This window comes from Elaeis guineensis, chromosome 8, assembly GCF_000442705.2.
Source record: "Elaeis guineensis isolate ETL-2024a chromosome 8, EG11, whole genome shotgun sequence".
NCBI classification, from domain to species: domain Eukaryota; kingdom Viridiplantae; phylum Streptophyta; class Magnoliopsida; order Arecales; family Arecaceae; genus Elaeis; species Elaeis guineensis.
In genome coordinates, this window is record NC_026000.2 from 109,228,189 (window position 1) to 109,255,006 (window position 26,818).

The 26,818-nt window shown below is 39.9% G+C and overlaps 1 protein-coding gene across 2 annotated transcripts; it reads left to right on the top strand.

Moving 5' to 3' along the window:
* The first annotated feature begins 4,484 nt into the window (after positions 1 to 4,484).
* LOC105049756 (uncharacterized) lies at positions 4,485 to 21,252 on the top strand. Of its 2 annotated transcripts, none has more exons than XM_010929500.4 (5): positions 4,485 to 4,749; positions 15,921 to 16,174; positions 16,274 to 16,485; positions 18,670 to 18,934; positions 20,721 to 21,252. In XM_010929500.4, exons 1-5 carry the CDS (start codon positions 4,653 to 4,655, stop codon positions 21,012 to 21,014), a joined length of 1,122 nt encoding a protein of 373 aa, XP_010927802.1. In that variant the 5' UTR covers positions 4,485 to 4,652; the 3' UTR covers positions 21,015 to 21,252. The 2 variants fall into 2 exon arrangements, with proteins under 2 accessions (XP_010927802.1, XP_019708172.1); XM_019852613.3 differs by lacking the exon at positions 4,485 to 4,749 and adding an exon at positions 10,028 to 10,478.
* Positions 21,253 to 26,818: the final 5,566 nt, after the last annotated feature.

Consider the following 26,818-nt stretch of genomic DNA (forward strand, 5'->3'; position numbering starts at 1 on the left):
TATTAGAAAAAATTTTTTTGAGATTGTTTATCGAATAATGATTTCGATCTTAGATTATTATACTCAAATATTTATCTCCAAGGTATAATAAAATTTGAAGTTTGGACTCTTTTGATCATTATTATTTCTTTGACTGAATAGAAAAGATTGAAGTTATCTATTGATATTGATGATTATTCTACAAAAGATGGATTGGAGTTATTTATAATTTAATTTGATAATGAATCGATTAATTAAGAATAGTTAATATTTAGATAAAGCAAATTGATATACTTACTTAGAATAGAGATATTTATTTTGATTATAAGAAAAATATAGTTTTGATTTAGATCAATTTTTGAGTTATTGATTTTTATTATAGAATGACTTAATGATAAAATTTACTTCAAGAATTAGAATATTTAAGAGTTTGAGGATTTGAGTAAGAAAATTTCGATGACTAGTAATAGTGATATTGATTCAATCAACAATGGTGATATTGATTTTTATGAAATGACTTAATGATGAAGTTGTATCGAAAATTAAAATATCAAAAGTTCGAGAATGAGATTGAAATGATAAATCTTCAACCTTTGAAAGTATGAATAAGAGAAAATATTTTTGAATTTTGATTGATTAGGATGTCATCAAATAATTCATAGAAGTATATTTTCCTATCTTATGATGGGTTGAAATTAAGAGTGGATAATATTTTGAAAAAAAAAAATGAAAATGAATGATGATGATGAATGAAGTTCTTATGCAAGAATAGAGACATTGACCTTCTTCTATTCACAAGAGATAGATTTGATTTTAATTTGAGTCATGAGATATTGAACATTAATTTTTACAGGAAATGAGATCATAATTTCAAAATCTTGAAACATTGAAAATCTTTGAGATGTTGATTTTGATAAATAAGAAAATGAATGGTTCCATTTCAGATCGATATTTGATGTACCGACTTTTTCCTTATAAAATGATTTAAGAATGAATTTTATATCAAGAATTAGAATATTAAAATATTTGTAGATGAGATTCAAATAAGAAACTATGAAGACTCAAGCAAGAAAAATTTCGAGGATGAAATTTCTTTTAGAGGGGAAGAATGTGATGGCCCAACCCGAATAAGAATCCCAGCCCAGAATCAGCCAAAGCTCAAACGAAAAAAAAAAAGAAAACAGAGGAGAAGAACTCCCGAAGGGAGTCTTCTTCCTCCTCTCACCGGCTCCCAATCGGAGTCGGAAAGAGCCCCCTCCGGCTCTATTTAAGGAGGAAAACCCTCCTCTCTCCCTCTCATCAAGAAATTCCGGGGCAAAATGGCAGAGATCGTCGGAAAATCCTCACGGAGACCCGTCCCTGTGCCCGTCCAATTGCTCGCCGAAAAAGCCTCACCGGTGTTAGAGGTAAGCCTCCTCCCCTTCCTCTCTTCTTCCTTTTCCTTTCCATGTCGGTGTGCACGCTCGCCGGCGACCGGAGTCACCAGATTTTGTTGCGGAAGAACCACTATTTTTGCCCATTTTTCTTTGATTTCGAAGCCGGTGGTCACCGCCGACCACCGATTTGGCCCTCCTCTAATCGTTGGGCCGCCCCCTCTTGCCGACGGCCGCCCCACGCTGGCTGCAATGCCGGTCGGAACTCCAACGAGGGAACCTCTTGGTCCCCTGTTTCGGCCCAAATGAACCCACGGGAAGAAGGAAGGAAAAGAAAAAGAAAAAGAAAAGAAGAAGAAGGAAAAGAAAAGAAAAAGAAAAGAAAAAAAAAGAAAATAAAAGAAAAAGGAAAGAAAAAGAAAAGAAAAAGAAAAAAAAAAAAAAGAAGAAAAAAAAAAATAATAATAATATAATAATAATAAATAGGATTTTCTCTCTTCTCTCTTTCGTGAAGAAAAAGAAAAAAAAAAGAAGAAAGAAAAGAAGAAAAAAAATAAAATAAAATAATAAATAATGATATAAATAATAAAATATAAGAAAGAGAGTTTCTCTCTCTTCCCTCTCTTTCTTCAGCCAGAACTAGTATTTTTTCTCTCTAGAATTGAACTTTCTCTCTCTACCTTCTCTCTCTAGAATCCTCCCTCTAGATTATTTCTCTCTCCTAAGATTTTTAAAATTTTAAGAAGAATGATGATGAATTTAAATGATCCTCGTGATGGATTTTTGGTCTGTGATCGTTGGACAGTACACCAACATCCACTTTGATCAGATCAGGTATTTTTATATTTTATTTCTCATGATTTTATTGAATTATCCACATGATAATTTTAGTATTATTTGATCTGATCTATCGGATTTGTTGAATCATATTGTCTGAAGAATTCAAGATGAGTTTTCTCTCTCTAGAATTTTCTCTCTCTAAAATTTTTTCTCTCTAAAATATTCTCTCTCTTAATTGATTCTCTCTCTAAAAAGATTAGTGAATAAAGAAATTTCTTTTAATAGTCCTGATCTGATTCTAATGAAGAACCCTGATCCATGGTTGTCAGACAGTGTATTGGTACCTACTTTGATCAGACCATGAATCTTTAGATTTGATCATCCATGATCCCGATCTAGTCATGACTTGATTTGATCATATTGATTTCACCAATTGAGATTTTGGACCAATCGTAATGTTGGATTGTGTCACCTGATCAATTCGAATTGTACCTCATAAATTCTCTCTCCTCTGATTTTCTCTCTAGTTGATTTTTATGAAATCGATGAAGAAACCTCGGTCCTATCACTTCTTATCCGATTTGATCTGATAGTCAAACTTTGGATCGTTTAGGTCCTAATTAGATTTTGATTAGATGAAATTAGATGATCGGATCCAATCTAAACCGTTGAAATATGGTATTCGTATTCTTTCTAATTATTGAAATTGATTCTGTATAGGATTGTGGATGCTTGATCATGGGGTATCGTGATATGATCTACGAACAAAATTTTTGAAAAAAAATTTATAGAATTATGTGGATTTATTGGAATGCGTTTGAGGTAAGTAATGTTTCACTTTTTCTAGATTTATCAGTAAATTATAATGTATTTTTCTGACATGATTTGTGAAACGATGCATGAATTGGATGAATGGTATTTTGTTATGAAAATATCTTATTTGAAATGTTATGATGAAGCATGATTGAACATATTGATTCCATGATGCATTATATTGATTGATTTCGATACTACATGATTTTATGTTTTATTATCGAAATTAGAATATGAAATATAATTTATGAAGAAATATGATATAAGAAACATTATGAATTGACAACCTGACTATGTAAAGGACCCCGCCAATGGGGGCATATACGTTGGCAATTGATTTGTCCTGAGGATTCATGTCGCTAGAGAGACCAGCGACAAACCGTCAGAGAGACCAGCGGTTCCGAAGGACTTTGCTGCCAGATGATTCACAGCTCACCGCAAGAAGATACGCGGTGTTATGATCCTGCCACAGAAAAAATGTGGTCATAGGTCATGGTTGACGAAAAGAATTGAAGAACGAAAAGAAATTGAAATCTGGAAAGAAACTTGAATTTTCGAAAAAAAATGAATTTGGCATGAATTATGTTGCATAATTGAAATTAATTTCGAATTAATGAACTCTATATACTTATTTTCTATAAATAATTATTTACTTAAATGTCTGATGAAATCTGTTGAGAAGTGATCATTGCTTACTGGGCTGTCTAGCTCATTACCTCCTATTTTACTGTTTTTACAGATGTTGAGGAATTAAGATGATACAAGATATGAATGGAAGAGTGATCAGAAGTAGAATTTCTATACTTTTATTTTCGGTTGAAGGTCTTATTGAATTTGATGTAAGCTTATGAATCGTTGTTGAATCTATTGAGATATTAAAGAAGAAATTTAGATCGTTATATTTTGGATTTGAATTATTGACTAATTATTTTCGCTGTTATTTTAAGATAGCATGATGAGATGCCTTGCACGTTATGGAAAGAGTTTTCTATGAGTATGCGGCGGTTGCCATGATTCTCGATTCACAATCTCGGATCGGAGGCGTGACAAAAATCTTAAAGAACATAAAAAGTCAAAATTTGATGTGCCGATATTGTTTGTATTTTTGTATTGATTTTATCCATGGTATACGTAGTAGAATTTCCCTCGTTGGAGGGAGTAGCAATAATCTACGGTATAAAGCACCGATTCCCTCTTTCCATATTGCACCTTAGTGGCGCCATGTTTTACGTTTTACTTCGCTTCGCGGCAAAATCGTTTAGGACAACCCTCATCGGCACCGGCGTTTATCAAACAAGCATATGCTTCTCTCCGTTATTTACCCACCATGCCGCCCTAGCGTAGATCCAGCGCGACTCTTCTTCCCCCGTGGGCCCCATCGTACAAAAATTTAATAATTCTAACGGAACCAACAATACCCCCAAACGCAGCCACGCTCACACGTGTCTTTGCAGAGCGCGACGTTGTCCGGCACAGGATCCAGCTCGTTCTGAGTTGGTAGTTATACTAAGTTCCCTTTGTGTGTCCCGTTCCTAATACATCTATAATTTATTCAGACAATTCGAACACCAGTCTCAGCCGCTCGGAGCACGGATCTCTCCTTTCTCCAACCCAAACCCAAATTTTTTCCAACTTGAGCTGATATTTTTGCCATATTTGGAAGCAAATCTTTCTCTGAAAATCTAATCGGAGGATCCGTGTGCAGACATGGCGGCTCCAACAACGAGCAGAAAGATCTCAGCTGCATCCGCTAGGGCTCACACCCGAAAACGGAAGCATTCCACATCGTTTGCCCTTCCTCCAGGTGGGCGTCTGCTCTTCTGTGAATGATTCACAGGGATTCAGTAATAGAGAGGCTTTTTGCTTTTGACTTTCTATGGGAACTAATTCTGATCTAAATTTTGGCTATTCTCCTGCTTTCATGGATGTCTCTGATGTTTTTATCACTTCTTCTTCTTTTTGAGTGATTTTTTTGATGCTATTAATAGAAGGAAAGGAAATTTGGTTAAATATAAATCAAATGAAGCACCCTGCTAACTTTACTGTAGAGAGATGACTTTGAGCTTAATGTTTAGTTGTGGTGATCCACTCAAGTAACTCTGCCTAACTAGCTTCATGGCCTTGTTGGTTATCCTATCAACTACTCTTTCACGTTGCTCCGCGAAATCCAATCCATCTATAGCTTGGGCCAGTTTCTGGAGCATCAGGTGGAGTCTTAATTGGATGTGGCCATCAACGTACTTTGTTACTTGAAAATGATACATAGCAAAGATATGTGTAGTCTTCCAAAAGCACACATTAGTTCCGTACTTTGACAGCTGCCACATCTTAATTTGCTTGATTCAAGTTTTTACACAAGCAAGCTCAAGCTCTTGTGCTCAACTAATCTGTTACATATTTATTATGCAAGAACAAAGCTACATCACTTGGCTTGGAGTTTTCACCCATTGACATTCTCTCACACTCAACTGCTTTGTGCAGACATGCTACGTTTAACCGGCCACAAGCTAAAAGGCACCTATACTAGCGTACACATTGACTTGAGGCATGTGTAACTAATTTTTGATTCTATAGGTCATATATATATCCCTTTCCTTCATATCCATCTTGACCACATAAACCAACATTTTTTACTTAGACCATTACATTTCATTTTTTTGGATACCTCTAGGATATGATATGGGAATGAGTTCTGTTGAAAATATTCCAATCGCTTTAGTAATGTCTTTGAAAGGAATTTACTGATATGGATTAGATTTTTATTTTTATAATTATCTTATTTTAATTGTTTAAGCTAAAGTTTGGAAAATGAAAATAGTTAATTTTGATGCAATGTACATGGCATCTCGACCACGCTCAGAGAACTCATAATGGGAAATTAGTAGTTCTCAATGACGATGAAGTATCAATTTCTATCTGTTATGGGGGTACTTTGATGCCTCGAATTTATATCTGGGACATAGATTTCGGAGTGGCTGAGCCATATGTATGCTGTGAAGAGGCATCCATAGCATATGCATGCTGAGATGAGCTATATGAGGCTGAGCTGAGCTATATTCATGCTGAGCTGAGCTATATGAGGCTGAGATGAGCTATATTCATGCTGAACTGAGCTATATGAGGCTGAGATGAGCTATATCCAAGTTGAGGTGTTTTTATACTTAGCCATCTTCATGCTGAGTTGAGACTCCATTTGAGTGACACCATGCAGAAAAGGCCAAAAATAATAAATACCCCCATGTGGGGAGCATATGAAAGCTAAAATCTCCCATACTCTCAGCTCCTGATTGACAGCCCATGCAATTAATAGGTGAGATCCTTATGTACCATGAGGTGACACTACTCATCCAATTTAAGAAGACCAACAGATCAAGCATGATTTTCGAGGATATTCAAATTTCTCACTTAATATATTGTCAGTAACGATCTCCTCACTCTATGGGAGCGAATGAGGGCTATAATACCATAACGGCGTGATTAATGGCCCTGCAATCTCAGGATCGCACAGTCTCACAGTTGTTCAACTAGCTGTTCGATGATATTCTATATAAACAATCAAAGTCCTGAGGATCAAGGTAAGCAATCTCTCTCAGAGAATTCGTTGCTGGTCTTTTTGTTCTCTGAATCTGACTTGAGCGTCGGAAGATTCTCACCAGAGTGAAAATTTCTGCTCGGACTTTGCAGGTCACTCAGCACTCCTTGCGCAAATACTAGGAATCCACCCTCCGACCTAGTCGAAACAAGCAGTAACAGATAGAGGAAGGGCTTACTTTTCGCAACATGCCTTCAAAGAAAACCACCACAAGGCAATCAGGGTGATCTGCCACCTTTTGAACTGCTATTGGAGTCGGAGAAAACCATGCATTGGCATCACAACAACCGGCCCCTCCACAAAAAGGAGGGCTTAGGCCCATTTTTCAGGAAGCCAAGTGAGCATGCAATGGTGCCACGCAAGGTTTCTTCACGGTGTTCCAACGACGCCTCTTCCAAAAATGAGGGAGCCCATGCCGATAGCGAGGCCCCTGCGTCGCCATCACCACCAGCACCGCCACCTCCGTCGGCCATGGAGATAAGTGTGGATTAGTTCAATATGCCAGTCCAGCGAGTATACACCTAGACTACTGCATCCAAACGATACGGCGGAACAACGATGCATGGCGGGAGACGCATCTTGCTCCCACACCCATGTCAACCCCGACCTCTATGGCGCAATGCTCGCCACCTACTTGCAACGAAGGCGGAGAAATCAATAAAATGAGGAAGGAGATATGGAAATTTCCTGATCCTCGAATTATTTTTATTTATATTTTTAAAATTCTTAAGCAGATTTGAATAAGGAAAGAGATCACGACACTCAAATAAAAAAAATGAGACCATGGAAATTTTTCGATTTTCGAAACCAAAAATTAAATTTTTGGAGGGCTCCAAATAAGAAAGTATATCCCAATATCCAGAGTTACAGCGGATTGGAAGAAAAAAATGGGAAAGAAGGGAGAAGAGGGGGGGTGGTTAGCCTGGCACGTGCAGCCTCTCTCGGTGCCAGGGTCGGCACCGACAGCCCCGTAGCTCCTCTCCCATGTGCCCGTGCCATCCGCCGTGGCCACCCTCGCCAGCGTTGGGCTCACCCACAGACGGATCTGAGCTTATCCTGCTCGGTACCTCTGCCTGGCTACAACTGCCCCCGTCCATCTCATCCATGGCTTCAACGTTCAGATCGACTAGATCTAGATCTCGATCGATTGAGATCCCTACCCCGTCTACTATCCGGCCATGGAAGGACCTCTGTTTCCTTGCCTCCTTCAGGAATTTGTTCCCATTCACCCTGATGACGTCGAAGAAAAGAGGAAGAGGGCCCACAGCCCTTCTGGTAGAGCCCGATGCCTCTCCTACGCACGTACCCATCGGATCGGCGCCCCCAAATCATCGGATTGGGGGCCACGAAGCCCCCCACGCCGTTGCGCATGTTGTCGGCGAGATTGACAGTCCCATTCCTCCCGGCACCCCGCACCTCCAGGCCACGGGCACTCCCGTTGGTGCTGGAGCCAAGATTTGAGGCTTCGAGGCTTCTTCGAGCTTCCTCGCACGTCTTCACATGTGGCTGAGGTCATTGGATCCTCGGCCATAAGGTCTTCTCCACACGTGCCTCTCTTGTCGCCTAGATTCGGAACTTGGGGTCGCTCCACTCTGGTCCGACGCCCCCAACGGTGACGAGCCTTGTCGGATCTGTGGGTTTGAGGTTCCTCGTGCGCATCTCTATGTCCGCTGGTGCCAAGATTGCCCGCGAGCGAGCCTCTTCGAGGCAAGCTCGACTGAAATGGGCACGTCTGAAGCAGAAGGCCGACAACTCCCCATGCTTTCTCTGCACATCCTCGACGCTGAAGCCGTTAGTAGGTGGGTCTGGCCGTTCGAGCTCTTCGGATGCGTGTCCTCGCTCGCAGTGCTAGTCCTCCCAGGTCCGATAAAGGTCATCGATGTGTGTGATTTCGTATGTGCATGGGAACCCCGTGAGGAAGAAGATCTACTTTGCGGTTATAGCTTCCTTGCACTTCCAGCAGCACCAGAACTACCCACGGCAGCTCGGATCCAGTGGGCTCGACCCCGACAAAGGACGGACGCATGCGCAGAAACTCTGGATGTGTTCCAAAAGGCTCGGCCAAGAAGTCCTGTGCTCATTATCCATCTTCTTCCCCGATCCTTTCATGGGGAGATGTGTCCACTTCGGCCAGGCCAGCATCCTGGCTGGCAGCACCCACTGGAAATTCTACTGTCTCGAACATGGCACTCAGTCCAATGGCCAGACTCCAAGCGACAAGATCTAAGGTGAAGTCAAGGCCAATTCGAGGTAAAAATCGAACATCTGAGGTGAAGTCAAGGCCAATCCAAGGTAAAAATCGATCATCCGAGGTGAAATCAAGGCAAATTCGATGTGTAACCTATAGATCCAAGCTAAAAATCTGTAGATCTGAGGTGAAGTCAAATTCGAGCAGAGGGAGACCTAAAGGGACCTTTGGAGGGCTAACTTATAAGATGCTTGATCTATAATCGACGACAATACCTCGATGACTTAGAGGTGGGGCTAACTTACAAGACCCTTGCATAGTCCAAGTCACGCAAAAAGTGGAGGGACACCTATAAGGACCTTCAGAGAGCAACCGAAAGGACGCTCAGCTTACAATTGCGAGCAGAGCAAAAATGCCGCTCACAAGTTGAGTAGAGCAAAAATGTCGCTTGTATGAAGAGCAGAACAAAAATACCGCTCACATGAAGAGCAGAGCAAAAATATCGTTTGCGTGAAGAGTAAAATAAAATGCCGCTTGTATACAGAGCAGAGCAAAAATACCGCTCACAAGATGAGCAGAGCAAAAATGCCGCTCGCATAAAGAGCAGAGCAAAAATACCGCTTGTATGAAGAGCAGAGTAAAAATATCGTTCACAAGATGAGCAGAGCAAAAATGCCACTCATGAAGAGCAGAGCAAAAATGCCGTTTGCGTAAAGAGTAGAGCAAAAATACCACTCGTATGAAGAGCAGAGCAAAAATGCCGAGCAGAGCAAAAATACCTTAATGGGATGCATGGATGGACGTTCCTAGGCTCGAGGCATCATATTAGCAGTACTTCTTTCGCTTGATTCTCAGACTCAGGAGTAGGGGGTAGTGTTACGGGGATACTTTGATGCTTCAGATTTATATTTGGGAAGTAGATTTCAGAGTGGCTAAGTCATATGTATGCATCCACAGCATATTCATGCTGTGAAGAGGCATCCACAGCATATTCATGTTGAGATGAGCTATATGAGGCTGAGATGAGCTATATTCATGCTGAGCTGAGTTATATGATGCTGAGATGAGCTATATGAGGCTGAGATGAGCTATATCCAAGCTGAGGTATTTCTATACTTAGCCATCTTCATGCTGAGCTGAGACTCCACTTGAGTGACACCATGCAAAAAAGGCCAAAAACAATAAAATACCCCCACATGGGGAGCATATGAAGGCTAAAATCTCCCATACTCTCGGCTGTTGATGACAGCCATGCGATTATAGGTGAGATCTTTATATCATGAGGATACCACTTATCCAATTTAAGAAGACCAACAGATTAAGCATGATTTTCGAGGATATTCAAATTCCTCACTCAATATATTGCCAGTAACAGCCTCCTCACTCTATAGGAGCGAATGAGGGCTATAATACCGCAACGGCATGATTAATGGTCCTGCAATCTCGGGATTGCACGATCTCACAGTTGTTCGACCAGTTGTTCGACGATATTCTATATAAACAACCAAAGTCCTGAGGACCAAGGTAAGCAATTCCTCTCAGAGAACTCGTTGTTGCTCTTTTTGTTCTCTGAATCTGACTTGAGTGTCGGAAGGTCCTCGTAGGAGCAAAAATTTTCTGCTCGGACTTTTTTTGCAGGTTACTCCAGCATTTCTTGTGCAAAGACCAGGCGTCCGCCCTCCGACCTAGCCGAAACAAGCAGCAACAATATCCAATGTCATTCAGCTCATCCAAGAGATTTTAATGGATTTAGGTACTAATAAGTGTTCTTTTTCAATTGTTAAATAATTGTGGCTCACTAAATTTTCATGCACATATGTTCTTCATCATGTAGTTGGGTCCTCTTTTCCTATTTTCCTTCTTTGATATTAAGGTATAATGTTACCTTAAATGATCTTGTTTTTCACCATCTTGCTGATGCCTTCTCATTCACCTATTTTTCTTGTCTGCATAAATGGAGAGAGAGTATCTGCATGAATTGTTCTCTTATCTACTCTAATTTAGTCTCTCACATATCTTCATCAAATCTTCTATTTTGTTTTTTTCATTTTGCCATCTCTTTTGTGAGATGTCAAAGCTAGAGGTGGCAATTTACGACCTAACCCATAATTAATGTAGTTTAAGTAGGTTTAGGTTTGGCATAAATGGGTCCAGGCCATAAACGGGGTTGCTCAATTTAACGTCTTAACATGTTTAATCAATTTTGACTCATTTAAGAGTTTGATTGGCTCCTGAACGACCCGTTTAATCCATTTAAAATCCATTTAATCTGTTCAATTTGTTTCACCCATTTAACCTTAAATAAGTTGTGTTGGTTGGGATGGATTACTTCTTAAATAAGAAGGCTGGGTTTGATTTTGAATATTTGTCTTGTTCTATAAACGGGTCAAGTTCAAGTTTTGACATATTTGACCTATCCTCCAACCCAACCCATATCAGATTAACTAGCAACCTTAATAATCCGATCAAGAGAAGGAAGAATTCTTCAACCCAAATCAACTTGAATCCTACTACGAAATTTAGAAAAAAAAAAAGTAGAAAAATCAGTGAAAGTAGGATTTAGGTCCCTTTTTTTATTGATCAATTAATGAATCAAAACTAAGGTACATAGCCCTTATGTATTAATAAAGGTGAGGTCCATTTTTGTACAATTCGGATTAGATTCCTCTCCACTTTCCAAAATAAACATGACTAGTAAAAATAAATGCAAAAAAACTAAAATCTTACAAAAAGAATATCTCAACTTCTATATTAACTTTGTCTTCTGTCACTTTGCTTAATTTTTCTTAGATTAGGAGATACATTCAGTCAAAATCTTTCTTAAAAAAAAAATTGATTTGACATGCTTGTTTCAAATCCCAAATGATGAAATTTCAGCCCATTTTAATTTCTTAGCGGATTGACGCTACATGATAGATCTCAAAAAGTTACCCAATTTGGAAAAAGATCTTCTGAGTCAGGCATTGTATGATCAAGATATAGCTTTTAGAAATTCGGCACGCACTTTAACTTCCTGATGTGGTAGATCTCATCCATGAACCTTGTCCAGCCTTAACCGTAGTGGCCAAATTGGTCCACATCTAGTCCGGCGGTCCTCTTGGATCACTTAATCAAAATAACTTAAGTGGATCTTTAGTTGCTCAACCTCGTTACTTCTTCCATCCTTTTGGTCACTTCATATGCCCAAGATTTCACCTGACCCATACCTAACACAGTTTAAGTAGGTTCATGTTTGGCATAAACAAGTCTGGTCACGGGTCACTCGACCTAACCAATTTATTAAACTGTTAGGTTCAGGTTTAGAGTCCTGACTTCTTCAACCCATTTTGACTTGTTTAATAGTTTGGTCGGATTCTGACCAGACCTATTTAACTCATTTAAAAGTCATTCAATCTGTTTAACCCATTTAACTTAAACGGGTTGTGTGTCAGGCTGGGTTACCTGTTAAAGAAAATAGTTGGGTTTAATTTTAGATTTGTATCCTATTTTATACATGGGTCTGGTTCAGGTTTTGATATATTCAACCTATCCTTTAGTCCAACCTATATCCAACTGAGTGGTACCCTTAGTCAAAGTTACTTAAGTGGATCTTTCAATGCCCAACCTTGTTACTTCTTCCATTCTTTTGGTCACTTCATATGCCCAATATTTTCTGAACTAGTCCCTTAAGTGATACCAACGTCACCAGTGTTCCTTGGATATTTGGCACAACTGCCAAGTGTCTGACTATTTAAGTTTTCTCAAGCATCGATCATGGTAGTCTTCAAAAATCTAGACAGGGGAACATGATGTATGTGCTTGTGATGCCTTTTTGTAGAAGAAAAACTGCAATGAAGGAAATAGAGAAAAATATATGCAAGCAAGCAAAATAATGGATCAGCCTTGAGCTTTCAATTTGTTTAAGATACTGTGGAGATACATTTAAGGTTATTTTAGATGTGTTAATATACTAAAGTTGATAACACCTATGATTTGCTTTTATAAAAAACATACCTATGTTTTGCCTAAAGTGTCTTGCACTTGAAACTAAGAGTCCGTTGCATGACACTCCATAAAAGGACTCCAATGTCGACACTTATTGCTAATTCCAATAGGAGACTTCAAAGTGAAATGTTGAGCTATGTTGTGTCATATCCCCAATGTCCTAATGTACAAAAATATCAGCACTTCCAGAAACTGTGTAATAAGAGGGCTATTCTTTCTGAACCATGGAACTGTCAAGCGTTTTATCACCTCTTTTTTGGATATATACATAGGTCCTCTCTACACGTTAACTTACAGAACGGTTGTAGGAAATTTTTCTGATGATGACTATATTGATGACTATATTCTTGAGATGCTTCCTTATGGTAAAAGGTATCCCACCTATGATAAAGACTGCTATAGATGAGCATCTATCTCTTGATGCATTTGTTTTATGCTCCCTCCATCCCTTATTCACTGTAAGTCTTGAAGTCTGTGTACCGTTGAGTCCTATGTTTTTTCTTAGGGATTGCAGTTGCTTTTAGTTCTTATGCAAGTACAAGTCCTGGAAAACTATTCTCTCTGACTGCAACAGATAGGCCACTGAATATAATTCTTATTTATCCAAGTACTAAAGGTACGTAAACCACTTTTACTTTTGATAAAATAAGTGATAATTGATGGTGGAAGAATGCACATTTGTCAAATTAGTAGCCTTTGGATAGTCTGACAGCTTAATAGATGTGTAAAGCATGCTAAAAGTTCTTTCGACATTGAAAAAACTTAATTTCTTCTAATACTTCTATTGATTATATGTTCCTTATATTTGTATTAAACAAGGAAAACTGGAAATTAATTTTTAAATGCATGCTTGTCCCCATGGTTTTGAGTTTTGGCCAAGATAGATCCAAAGCTGGCCAGTTTCGGTCAGTTTTAATGGTTTCGGCATGTTTCAGTCATTTTTAGTTAGTTTGGCTGGTTTTGGTGGGTTGGGCCAAAACTGAGGGCAGCTGTTCCCTCTCCTCTCTCTCTCAAGAAGGATTGCTGTTATAGAGCCTCTCTAATCTCTAAACATCCTGCCAATCTGATTATGAACAGGCCTTAAACATAATATGTTCAAAAAATGTCTCCATATATTAAGCGTGTGACAAATTCTAACATGTCGTGTTGATCTAATGCACCAAATCTGTTATCTCTTATCTACTTATATCTGAATAGAAGGTAGATATAGCTTTTGTGATTATGTGCTTGTAGTACCCAGTGGAAACATGGTCACAGTTTGACATTGTAATGGAATCTATTAGCAAAAGAAATCATTCCATAGTTATACCTAAAGTTACACTTTAAGTGGCATGATTCCATCAATGCTATTTTCGAGAACAAGTGAAACTCTAAATTCTTGTCCAGATAGCTTCTGGCTATTCTTTTCATTATCTCTTCGAAATATTTGAAAACAGAGAAAGTCCTACAAATGTTTCTCTGGCTCCATTTATAACTTAATATTTTTAGGCATGTGTGCTTGAATGTGGAACCACTGAATAGATAAAATGTATAGAAGGTTGGCTCTTATTCACTAAACTCTACATATTATGATCTTAGATAACTCAAGATACAATAAAATGATGTGAGATAACTCACCTTAGTTTCCTTTACTTCCACTCTTTTTTTTTTTTTGAAATTTTTGAATCTTATTCTGACTTTTCAACTCAACCATGAGATTCAGGGCAAAACTGCTGAAAACATTGAAACTGTCAAAACCAAAACCCTCTGGGAGAGTGAAAGCGAAAACCAAACAAAGTTTTAGAACCTTGCTTATCCCATCAGTGGGACAGAAATAATCTGAAACACTTGTCTTTTCTGGTGCTTAAAATTGTTTCACTGCTCTAGTAAAATTAGTTGTTGTATCTCACAACTCTAAACATAGCTTAATTTATCTTTTCTTTCTTAACATATGGAGTTACGATGTGAGGCATGCCAAAAATGAAATTTCATTGCTGATATTGCTTATGTGGCTCAGCTTGCATTCATGTTTCTAATACCTTCTATTAAAATTTATGGGATAAAATTATAGGATAGGTTGTGAAAATGCTTTAGGAGCAAAAATACAAATCTTAAATTTCTAGGCTAGTTTTGCTCAAATTTCATCTTCATATCTCTAAGCGACTATTCAATTAGATTTTTTTTTTCTTCCCTTCTGGTCCGTGCTCAATTGATGGTGATTTTTTCAAGGGAATGCCTCGTTAAGAAGAGTTGAGGAGTTTGCAAGTGAATTTTTTAGTCTAATGAAGAGTTTTGAATCTCATCCACTATCGAAACAAGATTGATACTCTTAATGGAGATGGATTTCTTGAGAAGTATTTTCAGTGAAGTCCTATTACAGATTTCTAAAGTTACTGCCAGTTATTCGGAGATCTCAAGCCCCTGAAAGGTGAAGATTTTCACCTGGTCATCAACTACTGCCAATAATATTTCAAAGAGAATGTGGCCTTGTTCCCTGCTGTCTCCGTTTTCTAGTGTATGCTTGAGTCTGCCTACCACCTTTTCATGAGATGCTTCTTTACCAGGTCTTCTAGAATTTTTCCAAATCCAATAAAACATTTGTGGCTCGCTGGAGTCTCTGATCTCATGCTTGGACTCTTGGAGATCAAAGAGAGTTTGGGAATATCTTCAAGCTGATTGGGATCTTTTGATGATGTTTATTTGGTGGTGTATTTGGAAGGAAAAAAACTTGAAGGAATCTAAAGCCACCTGTTTGAGGAAATTGGCATTTTGCAGTGAAGCAAAAGGGTAACAGTGCTTATGGTAGACAAGTAGTGAAGGACATCTGTTTTTTGTTTTGATTCTTGACTTTGTATTCATTTCATTCAGTATATGAACAAGCTTGCCCACATTTTCTTTTCTTTTTTTTTTTTTTTTAAAAAACTGATCTTATTAATGAGTTTAAGTTCTTGTTTTTATCTATAACTGGGTTGGAGTTAGAATCTCGACTTTCATACTTCACCGCTGTCATATGTTTATAGATACAGATGCTTCTTTTCTCTTGTACAGATGTTTCAAAAGGCATTGAAGATCCTTTTTTCTTTTATCTTGCCAACTAATTTACTCCAAAAATACAATGAGAAAAGTTCTTCAGAAATATCCGCATTTCATCATATAGGAAGCATGAACTACTTCAGATTCTTTTGCCTCCTATTAAGAAGATGTGATGATTGACATGCTGCAACTATTTCAGGGATTTTTAAAAAGATTTCAGCAGTTCTGTTGGTGGCTGTAATAGCATTGGCATACCAGGCAATTAAACCTCCACCATCTAAGATTTGTGGATCTCCAAATGGTCCTCCGGTTATGTCATCCAGAATTAAGCTGAAGGATGGAAGGCATCTGGCCTACACAGAAAGTGGGATCCCAAAGGAGAAGGCCAAACATAAGATAATTTTTATTCATGGTTTTGATTCATGCAAATATGATATGTTCCCCTTATCTCAGGTGTCAATTATTTTCCATATCTCTGTTCTCTTAGTCCCTTTATTCTGGCATCTTCCACCCGGTCTCAGTAGTAAAACTAGCTGATGCTGGGTTTTACAGGAAGTGGTTCAAGAATTAGGAGTTTATGTGCTATCTTTCGATAGAGCTGGCTATGGGGAGAGTGATCCAAATCCAAAGCAGTCAGAGAAAAGCACAGCTCTGGATATTGAAGAACTTGTTGACCAGTTGGAGCTAGGATCCAAGTTCTATGTGATTGGATATTCGATTGGAGGAGAGATTATCTGGGCATGTTTGCAACACATACCTCGCAGGTAGTGACAACTCACCACTCTTTTGCATCATGGTAATCCATACGCATAGAAAACTTAATCATTCTATTTGGAGAAGTATGAGAGAAACATGTTCAACCTCTTGCATAGAGATCATGGTGGTCCTCTCTGACTTGACCTCTCCTTCCTTCAGCAATTGCTGATATTCTTCATGACTTACTGGTAAAGTTGGTAGTATCAGCATACCTATATAATGCCATGGGTCCTGCTCTCTTAAATTCAATGTCTAGAGAGATTCCCTTCCTATGAAACTTGACGCTTTCTTTCTTCACTGTTCCTCTGTTTCCTTTATAAATTGACCTACTGTTTGAGTTTATAATGTATGTAGATCATGGCTTTTGTCCTGCTTACATGATTAAACATATATATCTCTAGGAGTCTTGGACATGGTCAAATGAACAGCCTCGCACGAACTGACATATCCTGAACCAGTAACATCAAATTATATAATATAATTATTTCTGTAACCAGAATATATTAGGACTATATTCAGAGATGCCAACCTAATAAAATATTGGCAGGAACTTATGAAGTAACAAAGGTTTCTTTTGGGATTGGGTAGATTGTGGAAGATTCAAAAGTAGTTACTCATGTACAGAACATGATATTTAAAGAGGTATTACGTCAGAGAACATCTTGGAATCAGTTGGCTGTTTGCCACTGTAGAATTCGAAGGCATCTTGAGCCAGAGATTATCCAGATCCCAAATCTCGTGGTATTCTTTTGGAATGAATGGTTTAATCGGGGGACAAGTGGATTTAATTTCAATTTTGTCATCCAAGAATATTAATGTATGAACTGGTGGATTGTCTGGTCATATAAGATAATGCTTTGAAATATTTTAGCATTGAACATATGTTTTTTTGCTTGTGTATTGTTTCTCCATATCAACATTGAAGAGATGGATAAAACTTCAACACAATTTAAGATAGCCCTGCTCTAATTCTAACATTTTAGTAACCTCTACTATTCTCTTAGTGGAAGCTAATGTGAGGACCCGTGTGGACGTGTTTAGTTTCACATTAGTTATGCATTGGGTAGATTTTGGATACTTATATTAGAACCAAGGATTCCAAATAATATTTTCTGGCTAGTCGTTTCGGGTGAGGTCTTGGATTGTTACAAATGGTATTTAAAGCAGATCCAACCCATGACTTATATGGACTAGAGACAAGGTAGCATTGGTCCATTGGGATTGACTACCGACTAATCGTGGTCTTTGAGATTAGATTTGATTGGATTTGAACCTTTAGCCTGGAGAGGATGCTAGGGCTTAAATAATGGGAGGAGTATGTGAAGATTATATGGGCATATGTTTAGTCCCACATCGGCTATGCACTGGTTAGCCTTTTTAGGTGAGGTCTTAAGTCATTACAGATATAATCCTTAGGATTTCTATAATTAAGGAAGTTATCCCCTTCATTGTCCTTTTCGGTCTTCTTGGAGTAAAAACCTTTATGTTGCTGATAACTAGAATTGCGAGAATGTAATTTTATTGGGGAAGGTGACTGAATATTTTGATTATGCCATAGATTAGAGCATGTTCCTTGAAAAACTCAACCATCAATCGAACACAAATTTTGTATCTCGATAAGGTGAAGCTGTATTCATGCATGCTGCCTTAGATTCCGTTGGTTGTACTCTGCCAAGAAGGGTAGTTTTAGATGATCATTTATTATTACTTCATTGTATTTAACTTTCTTCATTGGTAATTGATTTTCTTTATGACCAGCTCATATTGTGCTAAAATCTAAACCTTAGCAATCAAGAAAGAGTCTTCTTTGATTAATCAACCTAGAGCTAGGATTAAGTTTCTTAAGTTGCAATTTGAATTTAGAAAGAAAGGAACTTGTTGTTGATTGGTTTTTAGTATGACTTTACTGGAATTGTCATTCAACCAGAGCACGTGTGCAGCATGAAAGAATTATATTCATTGTTAGATAACAATTCTCTCGATGGCATATGAGTTGTGAAAGCAATAAGAAATGTCTAAAGTCAGAAAATTTCATTCATCCTTACCAGTGTAAGAGTAATCTGTATTCTAAAGAAGGATACAAAGTTCATATAGGAGTCTTTTATGTACTAGCTAGGTTAAGTTTTGTTTCCATATTTTCCTTTTCTTTTCTTTTTTTTCTTCATCTCATATTGGATCTGAAATCATTGCAGGCTTATGGGAGCAGCTATAGTCGCTCCATTTTCTAACTACTGGTGGCCTGGTCTTCCTGCCAACTCATCAAGAGAGGCTTATGATCAGCAACTTTTACAGGACAAGTGGGCAGTTCGAGTTGCTCATTATGCCCCTTGGTTGGTATACTGGTGGAATACCCAAAAATGGTTTCCTGCATCAAGTGTTGTAGGTCAGCAGTCTGATGTACTTTCTTCACAAGACAAGGAACTCTTACCCAAGTTAGAATCTAGAGATCGCTATCTGGTATATCATCTTTTCACATGGATTTGCATATTAATTTTTTTACTAGGTACAAGTTAGCATGTAATAGTAAAACAATAGATTAGCAAGTAATGAATATGATTAATGAAGGGATTAGGATATGCACTTATATGATGCTATTACTGGTTTCTATTCTACTGCTGTAGTGTTGTAGCTCTCAGCTGATATTCCTCATTTTTGGAGGCGATGTTTGAGAAAATTTCCTGCTGGAAATTATTCTAGATGTATGAAATTTAACACAAAATCAACATATCCATTTGGTGTCTGTGGGCTGGAGCCTGAAGATAGTGCCTGGAAGCACAACAAGAAAGTGACGCTCATAATGGCTCAACAAAAAAAGTAGCACCAATCATATTTTTATAATAGAAACATATTATTTGCATCTTCTAGAAACAAAGAAATTACCAATTCAGGATGCATGTTTGGGGAACATGAATCCTCTGTTGTGCAGGCCATGTTACCACAACATGCCATTCACCCGTGCACTGGCCCACTGCATCAGTGCTTCAGTGAATAGGCCCTGGTTGATGCACTGTGGCCCCCTGCATGTGTGTTCCAGGCCCATTCACATCCTGTGCACAAGAGAAGATCTGTGCTCATATTAGGGATGAATCGAAAGATTAAATATGACCAAATGAGAAGTTTTACTCATATGGAGGTATGCTATTTATCTGCAAAGCCTAAAGTTCACTTATGCACCAAAAGGAGATGTAAAATAGAAAGAGAAGATGCATCTATGGAGGTTGATTTATATTTTAAACTCTGGCAGTTCTTGGGGGAAAATGTCTTGTTTGCAGTGCTGCTTTGCATATTGGACAGAATCATGGATTGTTAACCTTGCCAACCAAATGATTGGGTATCTTCTTGTTAAACTATTTTATTTCTTAAGGTCCCTAGCAGTTAATTATTTCATGAGAGTACTATTAGGCTATCTTGGTGGATTCATTGGAAAGTTAAAGACTGGAGATGCCTAATTGTGCTCATTTCAGATTGATCGCGTAAGTACAACGTGCTCATGCACGCATGTATACATTTTTCTGAAAGGGAGAGGGTATCCACTCACCTCATTTTGCTTGCTGCTGGATCTAAATCTAGATGGTTCAGATTTCTGCTGCCATTTTATACCTCCTTGGTGTTGAGAGATTTTAGATGTATAAGCTGTCATGATTCAAATCCAGTGGCTTTAAAAATGAGAAATTTAAGGCCTATCCATCTATTTTATACACGTATATATGTGAGTGTTTGTATATGTCATCCCACTATCCTATCTCTATTGTATTGGTGTGTGTTTGCGCGCATGTGTGCTTGAATGTACGGGAATATCGACTCCTTGCCTCATAATGAGGTTCCATTCAAATATTGCAACAAAAGAGATGGACAGAGATGTTAGCTTTTTGGTTGAATGGTAAGTCATGTTGGTTGCAGTTTTATCTTGTGCTTCATAGTCAGAAATCAAATTTGTTTGAAAAGCACTTCTGGACAGGGCCAACAAATGTCTAACCAAGTGATTATGTATCATGTGTTGCATTTTATACACTATAAAGCTTATGATCCACGAAGATTGGTACTATTTGTACCATAATTAGTATCTAATCTCATGTTTTTTATTTCCCCTCATGAACTATAGTTCTTGTTTGAAATGCTTGTTTTCTGAATTACCTACTTATGATATTTTACTTCTTGCATTATGGTAATTTACAATGCAACAAACATTAACCAGCAACCGAAATTTCTGATGATTGATTTGTTAATTGCTTGGCAATATCAGGCACAGGTAAGACAACAAGGAGAATTTGAGTCAGTCCATCGCGACTTGATAGTTGGTTTTGGGAACTGGGAGTTCAATCCTTTGGACCTTGAGAACCCATTTCCCAACGACGGCTCAGTCCACTTGTGGCAGGGTGCCAAGGATATGATCGTGCCAGTTACATTGGCACGTTGTATCAGCCAAAAGCTTCCTTGGGTTCGCTACCATGAGCTTCCAGATGCTGGTCACATGTTCCCATTTGCAGTTGGTATGGGCGATGCCATTGTGAAAACACTTCTGTTTGGAGATCAGTAGCTGCAAACCTGCTATGACCGGCTGGCCGGGCCTATTGTTCTTATAGGTCTTTGTTCTTGGTATCTTGGTTATGGTTTGTGAATTTTGATTCCCCTTTGATACTAATTAACTGTGTTGTTCCAGTGAGCTATGACAACATTTGCATGAATTGTTCTTTTGATGAGTTCTGTAACCTAAAATAGAAATATACAATTTTGAGGTGAAAACATATTAAGATGAGGCTGTGTTAATGTCACAACGTCTCCATGTGCCTCTGGCCTTGCTGACACATCAATAATTTTAACAATACTTTTTCTTTAAAATGATGTCTTATTCTAAAAGTAGATAGACCAGGGTGTTCTTCAATGATTAAGACTTTGATTGTAAATAGCTTGTCATGCTATCAAGTAGACAGGCTGGCTAAATCAAAGTTTTAAACCCTATAGGATGGTGTCCCAATTTTATTATGGAGTAGGGTGTCCTATTGTCCTATCCCATTCTAGAAAAAATTTCAACTATATATGTCCGTAGATATCCTCCATTTCTTTCTTTTTCTTCTTCTTCTTCTTCTTTTCATTTTTTTCATTTTTTTTTCTTTCCATCTTTTTCTTATCCTTTTCTTTATTTTCTTATTTCTTTTTGCTCTTCTTTATCTTTTCTCTCTCTCTCTCTCTTTCTTTTCTTTTTTTTTTTTTCCTCCTTTCCTTTTCTTCATTTTCTCTTCTTTTCTTTCCTCTTCTTTCTTCCTTGCATGGTTGGGTTTGGACTCTTGTTTTTCGTGAAAACCAGACTAGATGGTTGGGATGTTTTCTATCCTGTCGGGATTTAATATCTTGTCGAAGACTTTGGAACCTTCGTTACCTTAATCATCAAGCAGATGTCATTAAAGAGTATGCAGGCATGTTGACCTAATAGTGTTACTTGTGGCATTCAATTCTACCAGTTAAATCTTCTTGCTATAGAAGTCCTAAAGGGGATAGATTTAAGTGATTGTTTGTCTTAACGCAAGTTCCATCAGCAAGATATCTGCATGAGTCAGCTAATTGATCATTAAACATCAACCGATCGACAAAATGGTGACATGACGGTAAAAAGATGCAACCTACTAGAAAACCCGTCCCTTAATTAAATATGTTAGCAGTCCCCTTAAAGCATCCCATTTTCATTTTTTTCTGGCTTTGCTCTTTGGAGAACGAGGGCTGACCAACTGTACAAACCTGGCCGATTCTGCAACCAATGACGTGTTATCAATGCATGGGAGCTGCTAGTCCTAACTACAAGACAAAGGTTCCAGGAGAGGTCGAACTCCATTCATAGGGTTCAAATCGAATCGAATCGGGTACTAGCATATCCATATTCATATTTATTTTATTTAATAAATATAAATATAAATATAAATATTATTCGAATATAAAAATTTATATTTATATTTATTTTAAATGATACAGATATAATTCAGATATTGAAAATATGAATATAATTATTGATATAACTTAGATAACTAAACTTTATGACTATAAAATTAAAGATATATCAGATAAATAATAAATTAAGTTAATAATATATTTATATGATTGTATATTTTTTTAAAAATTAATAAATATCATATAAAATTATATAGAATTGTATGTAGATTCGGATACGGATCAGATAGTTGTTTATCCATATCCATACCCATTTTTTTTTAGACAGATATAGATATAGATACAGATACAATATTAGTTGGATCTTGGATCTTTAAATTTTTATCCATATCTGAATTGATTCGGATATGAAATCGAATTCAGACAGATAATATCCATACTACTTTCACCCTTATCTATACACCTATCTCCTCACTTGGACACATTTTTACACACCCTGATAACTAAGCCAACATCCTGAACCAGAGTCATTTAAATAGTTATGAACTCCCTTCCGTTCCTCCTCTTGGAGTGTGTATCTTCTTTGTGCCTCACTTTTTCAAAGAAACCTAACACACCCTTGTCCTGTTAACAGGGCTTAGTTCGGGAACTGTGAGCTATGATGTTGTAATCTTTGTCACGGGCACAGGGATAGTGCAATAGCAGCAGTTTTGCAAGTAGTTCTCTTTGGATGGATGCACAAAGCCATCAGACCTTCCCCTCCAAGAATGTGCAGCATTCAAGTGGTCCTCCTGTCACCTCCCCAAGAATTAAGCTCATAGATGGAAGGTACCTGGCCTACAAACAATCAGGAATCCCCAAGGAGAAGGCCAAGTACAAAGTCATCCTTATCGATGGGTTCAGCTTCCCCAAAGACTCCGAGTTCCCCAAAAAAACAGGAACAAATTTCTACGTTAATATATGACGGATAAGACAAGATTTTGACTCTGTTATAACGTGGTTTCAGGAGCTTGATGATCCAGGAGTCAACTTCCTATCACTTGATCCAAAGCGAAGGCCCAGTCGGGGCCCGGTCCACGTGGCCGGCTGGCCCACGTGTGTTACACGCGGGCAGGGACTCTTCCTCTTCTCCGACGATCCTGCTATAGCCCTCGACCATCGAGAGTTGCCATAGTCTCTCCTTTCTCCCTCTTTCTTCTTGCTCTCTCCGCGTTCCCTCTCACTGTGCTCGCTGGAAATCGGGCCGGATGGCTCTCTGGAGCCAAGATGAGGCCATTTTTTCTTTTCTTCTCTCCACGGCCCTAAACCACCCCTCGCCGGCCGTATTTCGCCGGAAATCGACCAAGATCTGCATCCCCTGTTCTTCCGGCCACTGGAGCCACCGTCTTTGAACACCAGAACCTGGGCTGAGTTCCTTGGGCTCTCTACGATCCTCCACGGCGAAGCCATGGCCATCTGTGAGCGACCAACGGCCGAAAACGACGAAAAAGTTCCGGTTCCCCTGTTTTTCCGGGCTTTTTCCATTGACATTCCGCCGGTCGGGCTTTACACTGCCGGCAGTCGCCGGTATGTCCCCTGGCACAGTTGCTGATGATTCCCACCTCTCTTAGGGGACAGATTGCCTCTCTTCCTCTCTTGTTTGTCCTTCTCTCCTCTTTCTTTCTCTCTTTTAGTTCTCTCAATAGTACGCAGGGAAGTCCTGTTTGCCTTTTGCTTTGGACCAAGTTAACCCCGGCAAGGAGCCTAGTGCTCCGGATTAAATATCATTTAGATCTATTATTGGTGAGCCCTGTCAATTGATCTTAATCAAATCTATACTTTATGATTCATAGATCAAATTGCTTAGATCCGATCCATCTGAAGTAGCTGAGTGACTGAAAGTGTTTGTTGAAGAACAAAATCCTCATCTTTTTCATTGATAGGTGTTGCGGCCAATCCCCCCGTCGTCCGATCGCCGGAGTCGCGCACCTGCAGAAAAATTCCTCACTGACCGGAGATACCTCCGACGGAGACCCTCCGACGGTCAAATCAGAGAAAAGACTAAGTAACAGTGGAGCTCAGCGAGAGGAAGAGAGAGCTAGAGAGCTCAAGAGCTTGGAGGCGCTTACCCACGCTTGAGAAAGCTTGAGATAGCTTGTTGCCTTACCCCATTTTATAGTAAAAAACGATATGATCCCGCCATTAATAGTGCAGACAACTGAGGAGTTGTCAAATCACCGGGGACTGTCAAATCGACGTAGGTTATTAGGTCATTAACCCATGTCCTTAGCAGGACAGCGCCCCACGACAGTCATACGGCATGTCCTTGGCAGGAGAACAGCCCATAGCGGTTGCACGGCATTTGGATGGCCTGGCCGACTGTATGTTGGTATTTGGCTGCCGGATCGTCGGATGGTGACTCGGAGATACCGTCGGCTGATCTGGTGCCTTGTGAAAGTCGGACGTCGGCTGCCACCCCCGACAGTGAGTCGGTGATATGGGTTCGGCCGCTCGATCGGTCGGGAACAGTATGGATCTGTTCGGCCGGCATACCTTCGGTCGGATATTGTCGGTAGCCATTGTCGGAGTCTCTGTCGGAGTCGTTGTCGGAGTCATCCGTCGGTCTGGTCGGTAGAGTCGGACGTCGGCTGGACTGATCCGAGGGTGAGTCGGCATACGGGGGTCAGTTGCTATATCCCAACAGTTGTCCCCCCACTCCTGAGTCCAATGTTGTGTTTGCCTGCGTGAATACGTGGGCGACGGCTTCGGGCGAAAGGAGTGGTTTTTCGTCACATCTTGCCCCGACTCTGACGACCGTATCAACGAACGATCCGATGTCAGACGTCCCGATTGTAGGTCGAGCATGCACGTCGGGTCGGATGTCAGCCAACGTCCGAACGTAGCATGTCGACACGATCATTTTGTAGAGTCTGATAGTTGAGTGGCATCCGATGTATTCGGATAGGATAACGATGACAAGTCGAATATCTGTTGTCTGGCCCTTGGTCGGACGTAGCACGTCGGGACGTATGATAAACGATGGCAAGCCGAATATCCTTCGACCGATCGTGATCGAGTCGGTATGTCGCAAGTCGAATTACGGTCGTCTTGGCATTTTGTCCTTCTTAGTCGAACCTAAGTCGGCAAGTTAGCAAGCCATGTTGGTCGATGCCCTTTGTCTTTAGAGGCGGAGGCCATCGTAGATATTCTGCCCCTTCGATCTTTGTCGTAGAATCTGATAGTCGAGTAGTGTCCGACGTGTTCGGATAGGATAACGATGACAACTCGAATATCCGTTGTCTGGCCCTTGATCGGGCGTGCACGTCAGGACGTATGATAAACGACGGCAAATCGAATATCCTTCGACTGGTTGTGATCAAGTCGGTATGTCGCAAGTCGAATACCCGTTGCCCGAACCTTGATCGGGCGGGTATGTCGCGGTGCATGATAAACGGTGGTAAGCCAAATATCCTTCGACCGATCGTGATCAAGTCGGTATGTTGCGAGCGCGACTGCGGTTGTCCTGGCATTTTGCCCTCCTTAGTCGAAACTAAGTCGGCAAGTTAGCCAGCCGCGTTGGTCGAAGCCCTTTGCCTTCAGAGGTGGAGGCCATCGGTTCGGTGATTGACGATCGAGTCATAGATTCGATGATCGACGATCGAGATGTAGATTCAGCGATCGACGATCGAGCCGTAGATTCGGCGATCGACGATCGAGTCGTATTGGTCGAGGCCTTTTGCCTTTAGAGGCCGAGGCCGTCGGTTCGACGATCGACGATCGAGCCATAGATTCGACGATCGATGATCGAGACATAGATTCGACATAGATTCGACGATCGACGATCGAGCTGTAGATTCGACGATCAGCGATCAAGCCATCGGTTCGACGATCGACGATCGAGCCATAGATTCGACCGTCGAGCTGCGTTGGTCGAGGCCTTTTGCCTTCAGAGGTCGAAGCCGTCGGTTCGGCGATCGACGATCGAGCTGTAGATTCGACGATCGATGATTGAGCCATAGATTCGACGGTCGAGCCGCGTTGGTCGAGGCCTTTTGCCTTCAGAGGCTGAGGCCGTCGGTTCGACGATCGACGATCGACGATCGAGCCATAAATTTGATGATCGATGATCGAGCCATAGATTCGATGATCGAGCCACGTTGGTCGAGGCCTTTTGCCTTCAGAGGCCGAGGCCGTCGGTTCGGTGATCGGCGATCGAGCCGTAGATTCGATGATCGACGATCGAGATGTAGATTCGACGTAGATTCGACGATCGATGATCGAGCCATAGATTCGATGATCGATGATCGAGCCATCAGTTTGGCGATCAGCGATTGAGCCATAGATTCGGTGGTCGAGCCACGTTGGTCGAGGCCTTTTGCCTTCAGAGGTCGAGGCTGTTGGTTCGACGATCGACGGTCGAGCCGTAAATTCGGTGATCGGTGATCGAGCCATTGATTCGACGATCGAGCCGCATTAGTCGAG

Bases quoted from the DNA above. Each gene is read 5' to 3' on its own strand.
- LOC105049756 (XM_010929500.4), top strand. From the start codon at position 4,653: ATGGCGGCTCCAACAACGAGCAGAAAGATCTCAGCTGCATCCGCTAGG. The intron at 16,175-16,273 runs GTGTCAATTATT...TGGGTTTTACAG, and splicing joins ATATGTTCCCCTTATCTCAG to GAAGTGGTTCAAGAATTAGG. The intron at 16,486-18,669 runs GTAGTGACAACT...AAATCATTGCAG, and splicing joins TTGCAACACATACCTCGCAG to GCTTATGGGAGCAGCTATAG.